The sequence below is a fragment of the Malus domestica genome, chromosome 01 (genome assembly GCF_042453785.1).
Source record: "Malus domestica chromosome 01, GDT2T_hap1".
Lineage (NCBI taxonomy): Eukaryota > Viridiplantae > Streptophyta > Magnoliopsida > Rosales > Rosaceae > Malus > Malus domestica.
The window spans coordinates 21,481,718-21,504,628 of record NC_091661.1 but is presented as its reverse complement, the minus strand read 5'-3'; the positions used below and the strand labels follow the sequence as shown (position 1 = coordinate 21,504,628).

The 22,911-nt window shown below is 38.6% G+C and overlaps 2 protein-coding genes and 1 pseudogene across 2 annotated transcripts; 1 reads left to right on the top strand and 2 right to left on the bottom strand.

Annotated features, from left to right (window-relative positions):
• Positions 1-836: 836 nt before the first annotated feature.
• LOC103432682 (uncharacterized) lies at positions 837-6,754 on the bottom strand. The gene is made up of 12 exons (XM_029100193.2): positions 6,421-6,754; positions 5,507-5,585; positions 5,306-5,395; positions 5,174-5,218; positions 4,955-5,035; positions 4,595-4,664; positions 4,281-4,342; positions 3,060-3,196; positions 2,907-2,946; positions 2,380-2,442; positions 1,941-2,143; positions 837-1,791 (listed from the first exon to the last, which is right to left on the bottom strand). The coding sequence occupies exons 1-12, from the start codon at positions 6,681-6,683 to the stop codon at positions 1,338-1,340; spliced, it is 1,587 nt and encodes a 528-aa protein (XP_028956026.1). The 5' UTR covers positions 6,684-6,754; the 3' UTR covers positions 837-1,337.
• Positions 6,755-8,074: 1,320 nt separating this feature from the next.
• LOC103432672 (3-hydroxyisobutyryl-CoA hydrolase 1-like) lies at positions 8,075-8,790 on the bottom strand (annotated as a pseudogene).
• Positions 8,791-19,397: 10,607 nt separating this feature from the next.
• LOC103406256 (ACT domain-containing protein ACR10-like) lies at positions 19,398-22,911 on the top strand. Its single transcript, XM_008345257.4, has 6 exons — positions 19,398-19,833; positions 20,165-20,386; positions 21,473-21,578; positions 21,708-22,044; positions 22,201-22,485; positions 22,616-22,911. The coding sequence occupies exons 1-6, from the start codon at positions 19,680-19,682 to the stop codon at positions 22,751-22,753; spliced, it is 1,242 nt and encodes a 413-aa protein (XP_008343479.1). The 5' UTR covers positions 19,398-19,679; the 3' UTR covers positions 22,754-22,911.

Below are 22,911 nucleotides of genomic sequence, written 5' to 3'. Positions count from 1 at the left end.
AGTTCATGACGGCCTGAACCAAGAAATTCCTTACATATGATGCAAAATTGATCTTGTTCTATTATTGATCAAACATTTCTCTATTGTCGTCATGTCACTTAATATTATAGTTAGTGATGTTCGTTTCTACTTTTAATTGAAATGTTTTAATATTGAATTATTTGAGTAGTTCATTATATGACCTTTTTTTTATAGCATATGATAAAATAATTACACTAATTTATCTAAATTACGAAAATGATGATTTGAACTTAGGTGTTGAGAATGTACCACATTGCTCTAATGATGATGCAAGTTGGTCACTTTTTTGTTTTTAATACAAGCAATATTCTTACTCTAAATTACACTAAGTCGTTAAACACATGACACATTGAATTGAATAGAAAAACCCCAACTACTAGAGCAATACCACTAGCACAAAAATATATTGAAAATTATAAACTTAGAATCGTTTTTCTATGAAGTATTGGCATTAAGGTTGAAAATTATAAACTTGTAATCGTTTTTCTATGGAGTCATTGGAATTATGTGACTTATTTTATGGATATACAATCACTTTTCCACCTAACCTTGGTAGAGAAATTCTTACGGCCTGTTTGGTTTCCATGCTCAATCCTAACTTCCTAGGACTTGAGAATACAAAGACTTTCAATCCAACGTTTGGAAATGTTGGGAAACAAAAACAAGGATAAGTATTCTTCTACCCTCATAAGATTTGACAATCCAATTTCCCGCCAACCAAACAGACCTCAACGCTTCGAATGTTCTTTTCTTAATGGTGTATGACTTGTTTAGAAGTGCTTTTAAAATGACCGAAAACGCTTTTGGTGATGGTGTTTTTGAGTTCCAAGAAAGAAGCATCAGTTATATGATTCTTACAGGAAGTGTTTTTCAGACAGAGTTATTTCCGAAACAATTTAAGCTCTAATTGAACAATTTTTGGGTTATATACACAAACAAAAAGAACGGAAAAGGATGGCGAAGGAGAGACAAGTGGAAAGATATCTAGCATTTCCCTTGTCGCCCTATCTTTCTTATGAACAAGAAGCTTGAATTTCGACTTCTCAAACCTACGGTAGAACCATAAGAATAGTAACAGTCGACCAGAGCTATGGCCGAGAAATGCATACCACAGAACTAGCCGAAAGGGGCAGGACTTTAACTTAGAACCTATCTCTTATTGGCAGCCTCGAATCCTCAAGGACGATTCATCTTTGCCTATGATTCTGAAAACCAGCGTCCTTGGTAGCGAAAAAGTGATGGGTGAAACCTTGCAGCAGTTGCAGATCTCTCTCTCTTTCGCCTTTCGCTTTTCAAATTTATTTTCGCATCAGTATTTACAATATAAACACACCTTTTGTAGCCGCGGAGAAAAGTTGCAACTTGTCCTCACTCAAGCAACCAAGCAAACCTTTGTCCTGAGAACGTGCATACTTCACGTCAAGGATGGAATGTTGATGAGGTTCAAGATTCTGGCTCACTTTTAGACTTGGCAATTCCCGCAGCCTCAATCCACGGGTCAGTTCCTCACCATACGCAAACAATGGGTAGCAGTCTGGTATATCTACAATGGCAGACTTTCTCAGCTGAAAGTCATTCAAATGAACTGGCACAGATCCCATCTTATGATAAAAGCAATCATCTACCCTCTTGATAAGAACTTGTGAACCAGAAGGTCTAGCGGATGTATTGGTTTTCGGATGATATGAAGCAACTATGTTATCAGTTGAGGGACTATAAGCTACTGATATACAAACACCTTGATCCTCTAATCCGGGGATGAGAAATGGCCTTCAAGTTTTAGATACGAGTTAGAATATCAACCAGCTCATATGACTTTAATTAAGGTTATGTTTCAGAAAACCTTTTTAGAAGAGTTGGCAGGATACTTTAACCAAAGGGTCTAATCATCACAAGTTTATAACTTTGTATAAACTAACCTTTCTCCAGCAGGACCAGTACTACCCATGTTCCACACGCAAGGGCCAATGGAAGAAGCAGTGAGCAATTTATGAGAAGTGTGACTGAAAGCACGGTTTTGCACGAGGGAGTGTATAGTATGAATTGGCCGGGAGGTCAGCCCAGCCAAAGATAGCAGAGGAACCTTGCTAAAACGCATATCGAACATTAAAAGCATACCATCCTGCCAAATTACAAATGAGCGGATAAGATAATTAGCCGCCAACAATAAACTGATATTTTATCAAATTCGCATAAGATTGACTAAACTAAAACGAAAAAGAAAAAAACATCTAGAGGCGTTCAAATAATGGAAGATAACACTAAGCAGTATTATATGTCCATATACAACCCCCTCTTCATCCACAAAAGAATATAAGCATATGATATAACTTAAACTAAATGGTTAGGGATCAAAACCTGTAAACCAGTATATATACAATGTGGCGTGTTAAGATCCCATGAGCACGACCATGCGGGGCCCTGGATATGCACAGCCATGTTTATTCAGATAAATGGTAGAAAAAAAAGAAAAAAAAGTACATGGTAATGGTAGCACAAAAGTATCCATATAAGCTAACTATCTGTGTCTCCATAAATCCGAAAAGTAAGTACTTCCTAAATAGGTCCCGGGAATCCCTTCTGTTTTATAATGGTAAGTACAGAATCTCATTCGTATAATAGATGCTAGAAAATAATATGACTGATCACTTTTGGAAGTTCCAATATGGGGATCCAATCTTATTTTAGAACCCTGTAATCTGTCATGTGGGCACGATCTGATCACAGAACTTATTCCAAAAAATCTAATATAAAAAAAAAACAGGAAAAATGGGATATTCTGCAGTGAAAATACTCCGCTAGACACACACACGCACGCACACTAGCAGATAAGCGACAACATTTATTCTCTAGACTTGCAACACAGAGTATGGGAAAAATTATACCGGTAAGTCATAAGTGGTGACAAAACTGTTGCTCCCCAAGCTGAAACACAAAACAAAACAAGTAAATTCCAAAAAACAATTGTACCTGAAAATAAAATTCCAACAAATTTCACCTCAATAGTCACATTGGCCAAAAAGATAGAATAGGCAAACCTAAGAAATGATAGTTTCTTCCCCAGTGAAGCTAAAAGGGCGAATCTACCACATGGGGATACACGTAGATCCTTAATGGGCTTTGTACGAGGTGGAAGCTGTATATCTTCACTTTGTCGAGGAGACATCAAGTTGACCTGTGGTAAACCAATTATGCATATGAAAAGTAACAAAATCAGACATATGTATATGCTGAAAACTATATTTTTGTTTTGTTTTTGTTAGTGTTCAACAAGAACTATACTTTCTTCAGCATGTGTGTGCCACCTATTCCAGATATCCTTCGAGCAAGGACCAAAGTTTGAGAAGAAGCATCCATATCAAAAAGTCATGCCCCTTCTACTGCCAGCTCACTCTGTCAATAATATATCTATCCGCTGTCAATGGATGCTATGCATCATATGAAATCAAAATTCTAAAATAGACTCATGGATGACAAGCATCTAACTGCCAAATTCGTGTGTTCACAAGCATATAGAAAACACTGAACCATGAATGAATTTAATATATAATTACAACAAATATGATCAGACCATTGTCATTATCAGACCGTTGTCATTCTCTTTGATCTCTTTTGTATGGTATGTTCACGATTATTTATAATATTTATCAGTCAGTTCTTTTTTGTCTAAAAGAATAAATATATTCTTCTGTTTACTATGAATGGTGTCTGCTTTTGGCTGGAAGCTTAGCGCATATTGTAGAGAGTACTATTCCACCAAACAAGCAAAAAGCAGCCACCATCTCAATGGCACATCAGACACTATAGCCCACCTTCCCCCTAAATGTCATGGCATCTGCCACATTCCCACTACTCAATGCAGATAAGCATGCCCTCTAGTCTCATGCAATCCTCACCACCAAGTACACAGGCTTGTTGTTCGCAACCAAAAAGATCCTATGACCATATTTCCAGAAACCCATCCTCTATTTTTAATCAAACTGATGAATCGATAATCCACCTTTTTTTTAGCTTTGCAAAGACCTTATAGTGTTCATACAAGAAGCAACTCAGCCTTATTGGGATTTACCAAATTCTGATCATGAAAGGGAAATTCCTCTCGTACAGAAAGTTCAAATGCATTCTAGACAAATTTACTACTACAAGGACTACATAAAAAATTGTGGAAGCTACTTGGACAAGGACCCAACTGAATAAAACAAATCACCGAACAATATATGACGTGATAAAGTTGGAGAAAGAATTACGAATAGATGCACCTCCAATTGAAATTTACAGTGAAGAATTCCTTCTCTGAGAAAATTATGGGCAGAGTGATGATCTGCATTATGGCAGCACGTCTCCAATTAAAACAAATTCACTGATTCATTATAGCAGTAGGGCACGTACTTTTAAATGAGTAACAATGAATGTTTTCATCATGTTGTGAGACCCTAAAAAGGATGGTGGGTTATTATGAAATAAATCTTAAGGGGCATTAATTCTTTTAGACACAACCAACTGAAAATAAATTTGCTCAATATAAAAACTGGAAATAAATTTGCAAGGTAAAGTTCTAAAATAGAAATATGACCCCATTGTCTGCCCTGTCTCTGCTCCATCCCTTTCTCTCCTGATGCTGCATCACCTCTGCAGCTAAGTTTCTGGAAAACAAAATGGGGACATCAGTGGAAAAGCAGCTAGCAAGGGATAAAATAGAACTAAGTAGCAAAAACAGATAAATAATCAAAAAAGTTAATTCTTAAACCAAAACTATAAACACAGCAAAATATTTGTTATAAACTTGAAGGGATGAAACAGTTTTCTGCATGAATTAACTGATCCCAAGAAATGAATGCCCAACGCCGTAAGAAAGAGGAAACCAAGATAATACGTCTTTTGAAGATCAAGTTAATTTGAGAAATAAAAATATGAAGTTTACAAAAAAATATACCTCCCCCCAGTTGGTTAATTCCTTGAATAGATTTTCTTGTACACGGAATAAATCATCTTGTATGTCAAGTAAAGAAGCTCTCTGCACATGATAGGAAAAATCATAAAGGCATTCTCCTTTGCCAAATAAAAAAAAGAAAACAAGTATTTTAACTGTTATTGCAACAACTAAGCAACCAAACAGAATGCAGCTTGACAATCTGGTACTCAGTAGTCTTACTTCAGTCTTGAGAGAGGCGACTTCAGCCTCGTATGATCTTACTTTCTGCAGAATGGTTGAGTTCATATTCAAAATAGTGTTTATCATAAACGTTTGAAACTTGTTTAACACGAGATAATACATAATCATCACCTTATGTAGACTTTCATCAAGAACAACTATTGGTGATCCAAACAGCTTTATTATGTCCTTTAGGTTGTACTTTGAATTGCATTGTGTACACTACAGAAAAAAACGATGGGGTGAAACAAATGTAGATAAATGAAAAATAAAAGAACGATGGGTGAAATGAATGTAGATAAATGAAAAAACAAAGAAGGCAGCAGAAAGAACCTTTGCAACAATTCCACCATGTTGTTGAATCCATCTTCTAATGCAAGACAAGCCATATACATGACCACAAGGAAGACAACTTCAAAATGAACAAAGAATGAGTTTAGCCAATTGAATTTTCAATTGAAAGTGATACGTTACGCAGAATACACCTGGAGGAATACAAATAGCACTCTAGCAACAAAAGCAAAATTATTAATTAGAAATTACAGAAGTCAGCACAAAAATTCAAGTGTAATGGCAAGTTGAGAAAGCTAGAATTTAACTTCAACATCGCATTCCCAACAAAGAACCCCTCCCCCACAAAACATTTTTACTTTTTGTTGACGGGAAGCATGCGAGCTGACCCAAAAGTGAGGTCACTAACAACTTAAGAACACCAAGCCTCTTTAACCATTACCGTGTTATGTCAGACTTCCCTCGAGAAGGTACCATATTAATCCAGCACTTTTCATTTGTTGGTGACACGACTATGTTCTGCAGCGCTAATATCGAACAGTCAGGACTCCCCAATTGAGTTCTTCTCAGCTTCTGAGATGGTATTGGGGGTTTATGGGTTAATTTACGCAGATACTTTCGGTGACTGATTAACTTTACCAATTGTTTGGTTGATAAATTTTACTGTTTCCTTGTACCTTTCTGAATTTCAGCATAGAATTTCCGGTTTCGAGTAAACTATTCGAATGAAATAGTAAATTCTCCCGATGCAATCAACAATCCGTTTCTAAAGAACGCAACTTTACTGAATCAAAACAAAAATCAAACTCTCCAAAACGATCAAACAATCTGAATTATTACAACAACAGAAACAAAATTCAAATTCAACACACATGCCAACACAAACCAATAAATTTTCCAGGAAAATAAAAAAAATTCCGGGAAAACCAAGAAGATGGTATATTTGTATTTCTAACCTGACTTGATGATCGCCTTGCGACTCCCACGCCTCCATACAAATAGGACAAAACAAACCCTCCGTATCGCTCAAAGCCAAAACCTTCTTTCTTCTGCCTTCGTCGCCGTCGCCACCGCAATTCGACGACAGCGAAGGAAAGATTTCTCGGCGCTGCTTGGGAATCGGAGTCCGAGCGTCGGTTTGCAGCTCGTGTACTTCCTGCTCGTCCTCTCCGTCGATGAGCATTGCCATCACACTATCAGAGGGCTCGGAAGTAGACATCGTCAGTCGGTTTCGAAGCTCTGCGGTTTCCGGGGGTAAAGTCGTCAGACGAGCACAGAAAAAGGAAGAAGAAAGCAAGTGTAGTTTTACTTGATGCACTATCTGCCGCCAAAATCGTACTTGGGCCACCCCAACCCAAAGCATAAAGTTCTGGCCCAGTTTTGTTGTGATGTTTAAGACCCAAATTCGAGGCCCAAATTTTGTGGGCCGGATATGAAACAAGCCCAGTTGCGTTTCTCCGAAAGTTGTCTTTGGGCATCCACCAAATTTTATAACAAAAAGCCGAAAGGTCGGGTGGTAAAACTTACGACACTGGTTGTATACAATTTTGTGTCAATGTGATGTACGAAGAGCAATTCCACCCCACACCCAGAAATCGAAAAGCCAACCTCCGGCCCAGTCCAAAAAGTTGGGCAATTGGTGGGCCTAAAGTAGCCTGACTGCCTAGTCAGGCAATCTCTGTTTGGTCCTTCGCCTGGGTGCAATGTGACGTCAGACTGACGTCAGCTATGTTATAATTTTTTTTTGCATCAGGTGCATGCATTACTCTTGCCCCTGGGTAGCACATCAAGGGACTAAAAAGGTCGTGGGGCCCATGCTATAGGGATGTCAGGTCCTTCTGCCCCTAGGTGACGTGGCTCATTCTTGTCCGTTAGCTTTCCAACGGTTATAATTTTGAACTGGTGGATTTCCAACGGTTAAGAATTTTGAATTTGAACCCAACACCAGAGTTGCACCACTTTGCATAAATAAAAACAAATTAGCTCCATAACAGATCTTATTTTTATTTATGTCCCAAACACGAGGCTATTGCATTTGAAAAACGTTTTAACCTCACCAATTGTCTTAGTTGATTTCAGGGATGTTTCCTTACATAATTTTTGGGTTTTAAAGAAACACATTCATGTCTTAATGTGTTGTTGAATATGTGTGGTGTTATGTTCGATGTATAATATTGTTTCAACATTAGATTATAGGGCTAACTGAGTTTTAAAATAATCCATGTACTTTCAGGTGTTGTGATTTTTATAAGATCATGAGTTTTAAATTTTCTCACATTGCACCCTAAAGTTTTGACATTTATATCAATTTACACCTTTTGTTTATTTAAATGTCTAATCTTCCAAAATTGATGAGTTTTTTTACTGTCAATGTGGTGCAAATGTAGCTTACACTTTTCAATACCTATGGTGCATAATGAGAAAATTTAAAATTTATGGCCATTTTTTAAAATCACTCCAAACTTGAATAGTGTGAAATGTAGTTAACCCAAATATTATTTAACTTCTTAATTACACTATAATCATCAAAGTTTTAACTTTTTAATTACACTATAATCATCAAAGTTAGATATAGTTATGTTATTGAAAACATAAAAAATCACAAGCTGATCAAAGCTTGGAAGTGGCAAATACAGGCAATTTGGATCTTGTAGGGAGCTTTAATTATTTCCAGTCTTTATCATCACCATCCAACTTAGTGAAGTAGTGCTCAACCATATCATCAGTGATGAGATCCAATTTAGAAGGCTTCCATTTTGGTTTCTTATCCTTGTCCCACAAAGTAGCTTTGCAACCCTCTTTGAAGTCCTTGTTGATCTCCCCATGCAGAATATGACAAGTTATTCGGTACTCGCGAACGAGGCATTCACCGATTCCTTTCACCCTGCCTTCCCTAATGGATCTTAAAGTAATTTTCAAACTCATCGGCGATGCCTTCTTCAGCGATTAAATTGCTGCAGCTAACCATTCTTTATGATCACTAGCCCTAGTGTTTGCCTTAGTAAGTTCCTCCTCAAGGGCACTTACAATTTCTTCCACTGTTGGTTTAGAAAAGTACTTGTCAATAATACCCTTTTTTTAATAAGCACTTTTTCACTCAAAGCTGGTTTCTTCAGTGAGTATTCATTTATAATTGCTGAAATAATAGAAGCAAGATCACAGATTGATGAAGTAGATGAAGCTACTCGGCATGTCAAAGCTTCTTCCAATAAAGACAATTTGGCTGAGGGCACATAGTGAGTCGCTAGGCCATATGCAAGCATTTCAGCTGTTCGGGCAAGGATTCGGCCTTGGCAAAGCTCCCCTGGAGTGTTGGCACTTGACATTGATGTTGGTTGTTGGTCGAGTTCTTGCTGCTTGGTGTGCTACAAGAAGAGAACAAAGTCAGTTTTGAAATGTGTCTTTGTGGGGCCTTAGGTGTAGGCTTTCAGGCTCACAATCAAAACTAACAAAGAGTTAGGCATGCCACTGTTATCTCAATATAATAGATGTTGAACAAATTTGATTTAAGTCGATTACTTGCGCCCCAAGATACTTAAATTTCTTGTTATCAAATGATTGTCCCAGATGGGTTAAGTTTGCATTAAGTTCTTTTTCTTGCCTTATGACCGAGGACTTTTACTTATAATTTTGTATGTTCAGATGAAAGGAGTCCAGAGCCCTCTTAATCATTTGATTGGTTACAGTTAAACGCTTAAAGAAGTGAACTTAACTTGCTTAGCCATATTTGATTATAAATGGGTCTTAAAGCGAGAAACAATTGCAAGTGAGTTAAAACATAACATAATATGCATTTAAACAACAGATCTACAAATTGTAAGTACAAACACAAAGAAGTTGGGCAAGATTCAGGTAAGGTTCAAATCTCTTGCAACCACTTCTCTTTGAGTTTGTAGAAGGGTCGTGGGTAATGGGAAATGGAAATGTAAGTAGGAAATACAAATAAGGTTCCTAAAGGGAATCGATAATACGAATCTAGGATAAGGTAACAGAGCTTCTAATATTGCTAAAAATGGCTTTCTACCAGGAATCTATGGCTAAAAGGTGCAGAATATGGACGAAGTGCAGCTTTTTAGGTATTTACTTGTCTGATAGGCAAGTTTGTATGTCTTTTGTTTGATTGGTTGAGTGTCCTTGCCCCTGGAGCTTACTTCCCCTTTTATAGACGATTTGGCCCGATTGCTTTTAGCTTTGTTCTTGGCCGAAGTGTAACACCCCATCCCCGAAATATTTATTTTTAGGAATTGAGTTTGTTGATAGGCCCAACATAAAACTCTTGTTTATTTAGCCGCCAATATTCATGACCATATAATTAAGTTCCTTAATTCCACAAGTTCTATAACCTTAATTCTCTTATCAAAACATAACAATTTTATGTTGGATTCCTTACCCTTTACCTCTCTTAGATCAATTTTTTCTCCAATCTCAGAATAATTCTCAACTCAATTGAAATTCTCAATTATTTAACCTTCATTTAATTTTATGGCCCAAACTAAACTTCGCTTTACTTAGCTAAATTCTCAATCATGATGCTTTATTTAATTTCTTTACTTCCTTATAAACTATAATCATATTTTAATTACCAAAGTGTCACATCCCGGCCCGGGTCCACCACATCCCGGGCCCGTTCCACCATCGTAGCACGATATTGTCCGTTTTGGGCCGACCACGCCTTCACAGTTTTGTTTTTGGGAACTCACACGAGAATTTCCCAAAAACAAAACCACGAGGGCGTGGTCGGCCCAAAGCGGACAATATCGTGCTACGGTGGTGAAACAGGCTCGGGATGTGGTGGACCCGGGCCGGGATGTGGCAAATGGTATCAGAGCCAATCCATGGCCGGAAGTGTGCCGACGAGGACGTCGAGCCCCTAAGGGGGGTGGATTGTAACATTCCATATTGCCCAGGGGAGTGATCTTTAAATGTATATTCCTATTCCTACCTAGCACGAGGCATTTTGGGAGCTCACTAGCTTCGGGTTCTATTAGAACTCCGAAGTTAAGTGCGTAGTGCACGAGAGCACTCTTAGGATGGGTGACCCACTGGGAAGTTGCTCGTGAGTTCCCAAAAACAAAATCGTGAGGGAATGGTAAGCCCAAAGTGAACAATATCATGCTACGGTGGTAGAACAGGCCCAGGATGTGGTGGACCCGGGCCGGGATGACATCCATGTAGCACGATATTGTCCGCTTTGGGCCTTAACCACACCCTCACGGTTTTGTTTCTAGGAACTCACGAGCAACTTCCCAGTTGGTCACCCATCCTAGGAGTGCTCTCGTGCGTTACTCGCTTAACTTCGGAGTTCCAATGGAACCCGAAGCGAGTGAGTTCCCAAAATTCCTCGTGCTAGGTAGGGATGAGAATATACATTTAAGGATCACTCCCCTGGGCAATATAGGATGTTACAATCTACCCCCCTTAGGGGCCCGACATTTTCGTCGACACATTTCATTATCCAGGCCAAGGGCGGATCACTTCCCGGGCCCGCTCCACCACTGTAGCACGATATTGTCCGTTTTGGGCTTACCATTCCCTTACGGATTTGTTTTTGGGAACTCACGAGCAACTTCCCAGTAGGTCACCCATCCTGGGAATGCTCTAGCCTCATTTTCGCTTAACTTCGGAGTTCCTACGAAACCCAAATCCAGTGAGCTCCCAAAAGGCCTCGTGCTATGTAGGGATGTGGATATACATTTAAGGATCACTCCCCTGGGCAATGTGGGATCTTACAATCCACCCCTCTTATGGGCCAGACGTCTTCGTTGACACACTTCCGGCCAAAGATTGGCTCTGATACCATTTGTCACATCCCCGCCCGGGTCATCACATCCCATGCCCGTTCCACCATCGTAGCACGATATTGTCCGCCACAAGCAACTTCCCAGTGGGTCACCCATCCTGGGAGTGCTCTCGTGTGCTACTTACTTAACTTCGGAGTTCTAATGGAACCCGAAGCCAGTAAGCTCTCAAAAGCCTTGTGCTAGGTAGGGATGAGAATATACATTTAAGGATCACTCATCTGGGCGATGTGAGTTGTTACACAAAGCATATGCTTAGATTTTTCACTAAATCTCCAAATTTCTTCTATTAACTCAACTTCTCAACAAAAGTTAATACTTAATTTTCGAATTATGAGTTACTTACAAAATCTATAACCCAACTCATTTACAAAGAACATAAGATATATGTTATAAATTAATCACCCAATTACTCTTCATAGACAAATTTCAACGTAAGATTAATCTTGATTATTTAAGGCTGTATCTAACTTCTCGTTAGACTGCCTACTTACCCTAAACAGGGATCAAGCCTTTCGTAGTTCACAAACCAATTTCCAATTAATTCCAAAACTATTTAATTAACCCAAAATATACAACATTTGTGTTAACATTTGAAACATGTCAATTAAATGCCAAAACATAATTAGAATAACAAAATTCGCACAAAAACACAATGTCGACTCCTCGGGCCGTGCGCGCAGGTGGCGGTTAGCTGCCCCGACTCGCTAGAAAATTCAACTATTTCTAAAAATTCTCAAAAAATTACACAAATGAAGATCTCAAAAAGTAGAGCAAACTTTATACATGTGGCCAAGTCCAATTTGGCCGGGAAAAGCTCCAATTTCACTCAAACCCGTCGGAAACCCTCGAATTTGGTGTTCTTGATTCGACTCTAAAACAACTTCAACGCCCCAACCAATGAATGAGCTTTGTTCCAGGCCTCAAGGGAAGTCTAATGGTGGTGGTAATTGGAGAAAAATATTTAAGGATTTGAGGAATTTCCACAAGAACCCGCCGCACCCACCGTGCGGGTTTCCCTATTTTTAAGGCTAAAGTCCATCAAACTTGGGGTGTAATGGAGAGAAGGAAAGTCTTAGAGTGTTTCCCATATGTTTGGGTGCTTTGGATCGCCGGAAAACCAACGGAAATACACTAAAAATGGGTAATATGGGTCGGGTCCGAGAGCTACACGAGTTGGGTATGGGTTGCAGAGGCTCAGTTTGGGTGCTCTGCACTCCCTCATTTCCTCTCCTTTCTCTCTCATCTCAATGGTCTCTCTACCTCTTCATTCCCCTCAATTGGCAACCTTTTTTCCTCCTCCATCTTTCTCCTTGTTCTTTTATTTTTTAGATTTTTTTTTCAACACATCCAGGCACGGGCCCCCACCGCATCCTGGGCTCGACTCCGCTGTAGTACGATATTGTCTACTTTGGGCCCCGACCACACCATCATGGTTTTGTTTCTGGGAACTCACATGAGAACTTCTCAGTGGGTCACCTATCATGGGATTGCTCTTGCGCAAAATCGTTTAACTTCGCAGTTTCGATGGAATCCGAAGTCAGTGAGCTCCCAAAAGGCCTTGTGCTAAGTAGAGATAGAAATATACATATAAGGCTTACATGATCCACTCCCCTGAGCGATGTGGGATGTCACAATCTACCCTCCTTAGGGGCCCGACGTTCTCGTCGGTACACTTCCGGCCAGGGATTCGCTCTGATACCCACATCGCTCAGGGGAGTGGATACTGTAAGCCTTATATGTATATTCTTATCTCTACCTAGCACGAGGCCTTTTGGGAGCTCACTGGCTTCGGATTCCATCAGAACTCCGAAGTTAAGCAAGTTTGCACGAGAGCAATCCTATGATGAGTGACCCACTAGGAAGTTCTCGTGTGAGTTCCCAGAAACAAAACCGTGTGGGCGTGGTTGGGGCCCAAAGCAGACAATATCGTACTACGACGAAGTCGAGCCCGGGATATGGTAGGAGCCCGAGATGTAGTGCTGGCCCGTGCCGGGATGTGACATGAATGCTCTCAGGGGTAGTGAGTTACCTTGTATTTACACCTTTATGCCATCATAAAGTGCTTTTTGGTTGGTAGCGCTGGTCTTTGTCACTTGTCACTTCAATCATAAGCACGTGGCCTATGCCTTTAGCTGAGAAGGCTTCAATTTATTTCAGGCTTCATCGCTGAGCTTCGGGTAAGTTCAACTTGTTTTTGGCGCCTTTGGGCTTCCTTTATGATAAGCCCAATATTCAAATATTAACCCAAGTAGTGCCCCATTTAATCATTGTTAAGGTTGCAAATCGAGACATTAATAATGATTAAACATCAACTGCATGCCTTTAGAATGGGTCTTATGTCTCTAACTATCCTCAACATGGCTAAAGTCTTTAGGCAACAAATCCAAATGAGTGAAGCTGAAGTGGATCCCTCTAGTGGAAGCTCTTCATTCATTTGATGATGTGGCCATGGGATATTTCCTCCTTGCATACCTCTACCACTTGTTGTATGAGATGACTTAATGCGAGCCCTTTAAAACCAATCTCAACGAGCCAAACTGGATGGTCCAATTGTGGCTCAAGTGGTACTTCCCCGAATTTTGGGTGCCCAATCTGGAGTTCCCCAAAGGAGTGGCTCTAGCTCGAATCTTGGTCGAGGTGTTTCCTACCAACCATTCAACATTCCCTACCTCTATTTCTTCAGAGGTTGCTGGACTCGGGCAGACTTAGAGTGGAGAGCTTCTGTGCTGCAAAGATATCCATAGTTCTTAGACCAAATCTTCCAGGACGCATTTGGGGAAGATGTCAGCAGCCTCTGTAAGGAAAAGTTCTTAAGTTATGTCCAACAACAAGACCTGGCATGGGGAGTGCGGAGTGATTACATAGGTTACGAGCACGGGATGAAGGTCTACCACCCCAACTTCTATGGTAAGCAGCTCGGCTTCAAGTAGGCCATCCCAGTGCCATTCTTTGATTCCATGGACAGTGGAACCTCATACCGCCTTCGTTCTCCTCCGGTTTGCTTTGATGTTATAAAACCCTCCAAAGAATTTGTAATATGGACCAAACATCTAGTATCAAACCACCAAGAGTTTACAAGAATTTCTATCAAATTTGACTCAACACAAACATTAACTTGTTCCACACCCTTGATTTTAAAGTGGTATTTGAAAACTTGACAATCTTTTCTCAAATGTCCCTTAGTTTTGCAGAAAAAACATCTAAGTTTGGCAATATTTTTACTCTTGACTTTAAGATTGTTAGATCCCTTAATAAAGTCTTTTACTCTGGTAGGTGCATTTTACTTAAAAGAGGTTAGTTTGGTATTGGAATTCTTACCAGAGTATCCACAAAATGAATTGAATGACTTCTTCCCTTTGTTTGGTTGCACAAAATTCAATGCTTCTACTTCCTTGCCTTTTTCTTGCTTTTGTCTAGTCTCATCTTGCACACACTGTGCAATTAGCTCATAAACATCCCAATTCTTGTCTTGAATATTATAAGACACATTCAATTTACTATATTTGTTTGGAAGGGCCTGAATGATCATGAATACAAGCTGTTTATCTCCAATATTAACATCTAGAGAATTCAACTTTTCAGCTGCATCGGTCATTTTCATAATGTGATCTCATATGAAGCCTGTCCCTTCAATCTTGTATGTGGTAAGCATTGCCATGTATTGAATGATTTCTGCCTTTTAAGATTCTTTAAACTTCCTCTCAATTGCATCCAAACAGTTAACAGCCAATCCATGCCTTTTGATTCCACCTCGAACATTATCTGTCATGGTACTTTCAAGTATGGAAAATGCCACTTTGTTAGCTCTAACCCATCTCTTTACATAAGCTTTCTCAGCCCGAGTGTTTTGATTAGTCAAAACTGGTTTATGAGTGTAAAGAGCTATGTCGAATTCATTAAGTGTCAACAAGAGACCAATCTTTCGTTTCCAATTCTTGTAGTTGCTACCGCCGCCAGTGATAATATGTATATTGGCCAAGTTCATAGTCCTTAATGATATTGCAGATGCTGCAGTAGTTCATGAAATCACAAATATGAACTAGTTAGTTCTAGATTTCATTCCAACATCCCTTTGAACATCATGACTATAGTCATAGACTCATACATATAGTCTTAATCAACAATTTGTTGATAAGCATATAAATGATATACTAAGAACTTGATCAACATGTTGCAGCCATCATGTATCCTTAAACACCAATTCATAATGATGGTGTCTCATACATGTGATAGATTCAAAATAAACAAAGTTAAATCAAGAAACCTAAATTCACTTTCAAAATCAATAGTTATACCATGTTTCTTATCAGCAATTTGTTAACCCAATCTGTAGTAGATCATATTCATACATACTCAAACACATATAGGTATTTCAGAAGCAATAAACACAAACATACCTTTCAATTACTAATTTCAAATTCTCAATGATAATAGCGGAAACAGATTTAGAATTTGAAAACATAAGGTTTTTGCGCTTTTAGAAACACCCAGATCATAGTTTCATAGAAAGAATCAAACCTAACTCTAATTTGGAAAACCCGATTTGGTTGTGGTTTAGAGGCTCCAACAATCAAAATTTTCAATTTCTAAAGGGGTTGTTATTTTGTCGTTTTCGACCAGTACCTAAAACCAATCTCAACGAGCCAACCTGGATGGTCCAATTGTAGCTCAAGTGGTACTTCCCCGAATTTTGGGTGCCCAATCTGGAGTTCCCCAAAGGAGTGGCTCTAGCCCGAATCTTGGTCGAGGTGTTTCCCACCAACCATTCAACATTCACTTGCCTCTATTTCTTTAGAATTTGCCAGACTCGGGCAGACTTAAAGTGAGGAGCTTCTGTGCTGCGAAGATATCCATAGTTCTCGAACCAAATCTTCCAGAATGCCTTTGGGGAAGATGTCAGCAACCTCTGCAAGGAGAAGTTCGTGAGTTGTATCCAACAGCGGGACGTGGCATGGGGAGTGCGAAGTGACTGCATAGGTTACGAGCACGGGATGGAGGTCTACCACCTCAACTTTTGTGGTAGGTAGCTCGACTTCAGGCAGGCCATCCCAATACCATTCTTTGATTCCATGCACAGTGGAACCTCCTACAACCTTCGTTCTTCTCCAATTTGCTTTGATGTTATAAAACCCTTCAAAGAATTTGTAATGTAGACCAAGCATCCAGTATCAAACCACCAAGAATTTACAGGAATTTCTATCAAATTTGACTCAACACAGACATTAACGTGTTCCACACCCTTGATTTTAAGGTAGTCTTTGAAAACTTGACAATCGTTTCTCAAATGTCCCTTAGTTTTGCAGAAAAAACATCTAAGTTTGGCAATTTTTTTGGTCTTGACTTTAAGATTGTTAGATCCTTTACTAGAGTCTTTTACTCTGGTAGGTGCATTTGACTTAAAAGAGGTTAGTTTGGTATTGGAATTCTTACTAGAGTATCCATAGAATGAATTGAATGACTTCTTCTCTTTGTCCGGTTGCACAAAATTTACTGCTTCTACTTCCTTGCCTTTTTCTTGCTTTTGTCTAGTCTCATCTTGCACACACTGTGCAATTAGATCATCAACATCCCAATTCTTGTCTTGAATATTATAAGACACCTTCAATTGATTGTATTTGTTTGGAAGAGCCTGAATGATCATGAATACAAGTTGTTTCTCTCCAATATTAAAATCTAGAGAATTCAACTTCCCAGCTGCATCAGTCATTTTCATAATGTGATCTCGGATGAAGCTTGTCCCTTCAATCTTGTATGTGGTAAGCATTGCCATGTATTGAATGATTTATGCCTTTTGGGATTCTTTGAACTTCCTCTCAATTGCATCCAAATAGGTAATAGCCAATTCATGCCTTTTGATTCCACCTCGAACAATATATGTCATAGCACTTTCAAGTATGGAAAGTGCCACTTTGTTAGCTTTAACCAATCTCTCTACATCAGCTAAGTGCTTTGATCAGTCAAAACTGGTTTGGGAGTGTCAAGAGCTATGTGAAATTCATTAAGTGTCAACAAGAGATCAATCTCACATCTCCAATTCTTGTAGTTGTTTCCCTCAGTGAGAATATGTATATTGGCCAAGTTCATAGTCCTTAATGATATTGCAGATGTTGCAGCAGTTCATGAAATCACAAATATGAACTAATTAGTCCAGATTTCATTCCAACATCCATTTGAACATCATGACTATAATCATACTTATAGTCTTAATAATTTGTTGATAAGCATATAAATGACATACTAAGAACTCGATCAACATGCGGCAGCCATCATGTATCCTTAAACACCGATTCATAATGATGGTGTCTCATACATGTGATAGATTCAAAATAATCAAAGTTAAATCAAGAAACCTAAATTCACTTTCAAAATCGATAGTTATACCATGTTTCTTATCAGCAATTTGTTAACCCAATCTGCAGTAAATCATATTCATACATACTTAAACACACATAGGTATTTCAGAAGCAATAAACACAAACATACCTTTCAATTACTGATTTCAAATTCTCGATGATAATAGCGGAAACGGATTTAGAATTTGAAGACATAAGGTTTTTGCGCTTTTAGAAAAACCCAGATCATAGTTTCATGGAAAGAATCAAACCTAACTCTAACTAGAAAACCCGATTCGGTTGTGGTTTAGAGGTTCCAACGATCAATATTTTCAATTTCTAAAGGAGCTGTTATTTTGTCGTTTTCGACCAGTACCTATCTCCTGGCCTTGAGAACCTGACTTCGATTCTCCATGAGAGCAAAAAAAAGAAAATTAATTTTTTTTATTTTTATTTTTTTGTTATAAACACACACAACTTTTCTTCTGTACAGATTGAACTCATGTTTGTATATCTTGTGGCTTTGACACCACATGTAAGCATAAACTTAACAAACACCAAGAACAAAACATGAACTACAACCATAGAGAGAACCAACCAATTATGTGTACACAAGAAAACCAAAAGGAAAAACATACCTGCAGCAGCACCAGTACTCAAAGCCATTGCAGCAAGGTTTCAGTGATCCTTCTCTTCTCTTGCATATTATCAAGAGCTCGTCTCACAGATAGGATTTGGTTCAATATGAGCGTTAGTTCTGTGAGAAGAAAGGCCACTGTATATATACATATAGACTTTACATATTAGGATTTCCTATCAAAATCCTCATAGGAAACAAACATATGTTTCCGTGTCCTGCAATCCAATCCCAATGCTAAACAAAATCCTTATTTGTCAAGGATCAACATTCCTTTCATTAACAATACTTTCTATCAAAATTGAATACCTACAACTGATCCTAAAACTTCTCTATCTCATACTCATATTCTTACAATATATTCGATTGTTTACTATGTACTTACTAGCAAGGGGACCATGGTGGACTAGATTTGCTGCAATTCGGTCCTCATAAATTGGGATGGTGGTAATTGGCAACTCTCCTCCTCCATCATCCATAACAGGTAGATCACTGTTCGAAACGCCACCATGGTAGGTCGCAACAAGCCTACAAATGGTGAGATCCTCTCTTCCAAATAAATTAAAGGAAGTTTAACGAAAAGTTCCCCGTAATATTCATTTTAACGAAAAATCATATTTTTACATTAAAAAATCAATCATGGTACTACATTTTACTCTTTATTGTGTCCTTATCGTTAAAACTCAAAGTTTTCAAGCCATTTTCATCAGTTTTCCTATAAATTAAAGCCCTATTGACAAAAAAAAAGTAAGTAAGTCCAATTGACAAATTGAATAAACTTGGCTCTCAACCTCAATTTAGTACCGGTAAGCATCTTGTCCGGATCTTTTTTTTGTAGGAATTTTAGGAATCCGCATATTCTAACTGTTTATCGTATATCGTACAGTCAGTTTTCGTCAGATATTATTTATGTTTAATTTTAAATAAAGAAAGTTAAATAATTTCTGACTGCACGATATATGATAAATGATTAAAATGTAAGAATTGTTAACATTCTTTAAGACATCATCTCCTCTAATCTTTGAGATAATAAATAGTCATATCGTTACGATAAATCATTAATTACAAAATTAATCCTATTTAACTGTAAAGTAACAGTTAATCCTATGGAAGCAACAACGACGTGGTCCGCACTAATTGGCTCACCACCTAATCACACACGTGCTTTAATCTTTTAAATAATTTCCTAATCTTCTCACTGTGCAAACAGTACATAAAGCGAAGGACAAGAGAAGCTGAGAAGGTGCCGAGAAAAAAAAAGCAGAGTGGAGGAATCTCCAATCCAGTGATCTGTAATCCGCTGTTTGGCGGAATCTCCAATCCGTTTGCACCCAGTAAACAACAACAGAGAGAATTCGAAGATACCGAACTGGAAGCTGTTCTGGCGCTCTCGCTTCATCCGTATCCCGAGAGCTTGGAAAAACAGAGCAGCAGAAATCGAAGCAATGGGGATTTTGCACGAGGACGTTGTGGTGATTAACCAGGCAGAGAAGGCTGGGGAACCCACTGTCATCACTGTGAATTGTCTTGACAAGACCGGGTTGGGATGTGATTTGTGCAGAGTTATATTGCTGTTTGGGCTCAGCATTTGCAGGGGAGGTGAGGATTTATTGATTGCTTTATGTATTCTTTTTGTTTGATTTATTTATTTTAAATTTTCAGAGTTTTTGGGTGGTGGGTTTTGGAATTTTTAACTAGAAATATGGTGGGCAGTGTAATTTTTTATTTTTTTTTACTGTTTGGATCTGGAAATGCCTGAGAATTCTTGGGTTGGATATAAAGATGCAGAGAGAAATAAATATTGGTTTTTTCCTGGAAATGTGTCATTCTTCATCAAGCTTATTAAAATTAAGTAGTAATTTGTACTTAGGTTTTTACTCATATTTTTTATGAAATTTTTTGTGACCGATATGATTATTTTGTGGAGCAGATGTTTCAACAGATGGGAAATGGTGCTACATAGTGTTTTGGGTGGTGGGGAAACCAAGCACAAGGTGGAATTTGTTGACAAAGAGACTGTTGGCAGCGTGTCCATCGTATTTTTCGACTTCTGGAATATTCTATTACCGGCCCGAAAACCAGCAGCCTAAGCCACCGGATGTGTTCCTTTTGAAGTTCTGGTGTTCTTATGAACGGGACGGACTATTGCATGGTAATGCTAAGCCTTCTTTACAAAGAATGTCAATTGCATGAGTAGTTGTTCTCGTGAAACTTCGTAAGCGTTACCCTCGAGCTTAATTTGCTTAGAAATAGTGCAGTTACTGAATATCTTTCTCAGTGATTTGTCTGAACTCTCCAACTTAGTAAGCGTTTGAATTAGATGAAGTTTTGAGTATCCTTTATCGGTGATTATCATTTGTGTATGTGATGAAATAGGAAGGCGATGATCTCCAACGATTGATATTATGAGTTCCCATACTTAGCAGTGTTGTGTAAAAGGCAAGAGAATCCGTCATTTTCATTTCCCTTGTTTAGAATCGATACGAATTACCAAGGAATAATTTATGACAGATTCGTACAAGTATAGATATTAATCTTTTTGGTGTGTTAATAATACCAAGGAAGACAAGTGAACTCTTAGCGGTATGAACCATATTTGATGCACAAAACCGGAGGTTTTGGAACAACGTAAATTCGACCGTGAATCTGCAAGAAATGTAAATAACACAAGATGTATCGTGGTTCACCCCAAGGTTTAGGCTACGTCCACACTAATTGTATTTCTCTGAGAGTATTTGTGAGGGAGAGAGTGTGAGAGCTTTGCTCTAGATAGGAGAGGCTTAGGGTTTGTGAGGATGAGAACGCCCTTTTATAGAATAAGGGCTCCTCCTCTAATTACATATTTGCCCCTTCCTTTATTACATAATTACATTTGAGTCCTCCGATTATTTATACAATGTCTAAATACGGAAGCCCTAAGTATGGTATAAACAATCCTTATTTCCGTAACTTTGTATAGCAAAAATGAAAACACTATTTCTGTTTTTGTTTCGTTTTAAGAAATCAAATAAGGGATCCTTTTCTTTCACCTATGGTACTAAATGTTGGAAGAGAGTTAATTTTGCTTATCTTTTGGCTAATCAGTCTACAAGTATTGTTTGATTCTGTCTTTATTGACTCTTCATTTACCAAGTGCTTCCTACACCTTTTGAATTATCTCAGTAATTGAGTGGGAAACGTACTGTATGGAGTCGTATATTTTGTTTCGGATTTACATTAATACGCTTTTATCTAATAGATGTCACTGAGGTTCTCTGTGAACTGGAGCTCACTATAAACAGTGTGAAGGTATCGACTACCCCGGATGGGAGAGTAATGGACCTTTTCTTCATAACAGATACTAGGTTTGTCATTCTTAACATTGCTTCCCTTTCAATAAATAATAACTGTGCAGCATTTCCGCTTTTGCTTTTGTCGTTTCACTCCTCTAGAGTATGGTGAATATTATTGTTCTTTTCTCTCGTTTCAATCAGAGAAATTCTTCATACAAAAAGAAGACAAGATGAAACGATTGATTCTCTGAAGGCTGTTTTATGCAATGCTTTGTTGAGTTGCGAAATTGAGTTGGCCGGATCAGAAGTTACAGCGTGTTCACAGGGTTCCATGTATCTTCCTTCTGCTATTACCGAAGAAATGTTCAGCTTAGAGCTGCCCAACGGACGCCTAAGCAGATCTGTTGCCTCCAACCCCGTTTCAGTAACTGTGGACAATCACCTTAGCCCATCTCTAACACTTGTTCAAATCTTCTGCCAGGATCATAAAGGTCTCATATATGACATCATGAGAACCCTGAAGGATTACAATATTCAGGTACATCTTTAATTGTAGGTTTTGTAGATTTTTTTAACCTCTCTCTCTCCAAAGGTTCCTTTGTCATTTGGCTTTACCATTACTTAGTAGATAACGAAGGTGATTTACCGTTTTTTTAAAGAGACGATTCTATTGAATATTCTTGCTTAATGTCAGGTTCGTTATGGACGATTCTGTGCTAACCCAAGAGGAAATTGTGAGTTAGACTTGTTCATAATGCAAGCAGATGGGAAGAAGATTGTTGACCGGAACAAGCAAAATGCATTATGTTCCCGCTTGAGAATGGAGCTTCTGCGTCCTCTTAGAGTGGCTGTGGTGAGCCGTGGTCCTGACACTGAGCTGCTGGTTGCTAACCCCGTTGAGTTGTCTGGCAGGGGTCGTCCTCTTGTCTTTTACGATATCACACTCGCCCTCAAAGTTCTAAAAACACGCATCTTTTCTGTACTGCCCCCAACCAATCTTACAATTTTCTTATGCATTCGTTGTAATTTCCTTTAGGCCAACTTAGACGAATGATTTCCGCTTTAGTTTGATTCTCATTCTACGATTCAATGTGCTTTCATGATTTCAGGTTAAGATAGGCAGACACATGATCCGGGATCGAGAGTGGGAAGTATACAGAATCCTGCTAGATGAAGGAGTTGGTTCTCCAGTGCCAAGGAACAAAATTGAGGAAGGTGTAAGAAACAAGTTGATGGGATGGGAATAGATTGGATGCCGAATTTAGTTGCCGGCTTTCATAGTTTCTAGTTCTACTACGGCAAGGTGCAAACCAGTAAATCAGTACGCGCATAAGCTAATCTGTTTCATAACCTCCGTGCCTCCATCTTAACTTGCATTGCTTATGAAAGAAACTTGGCAGTCTCA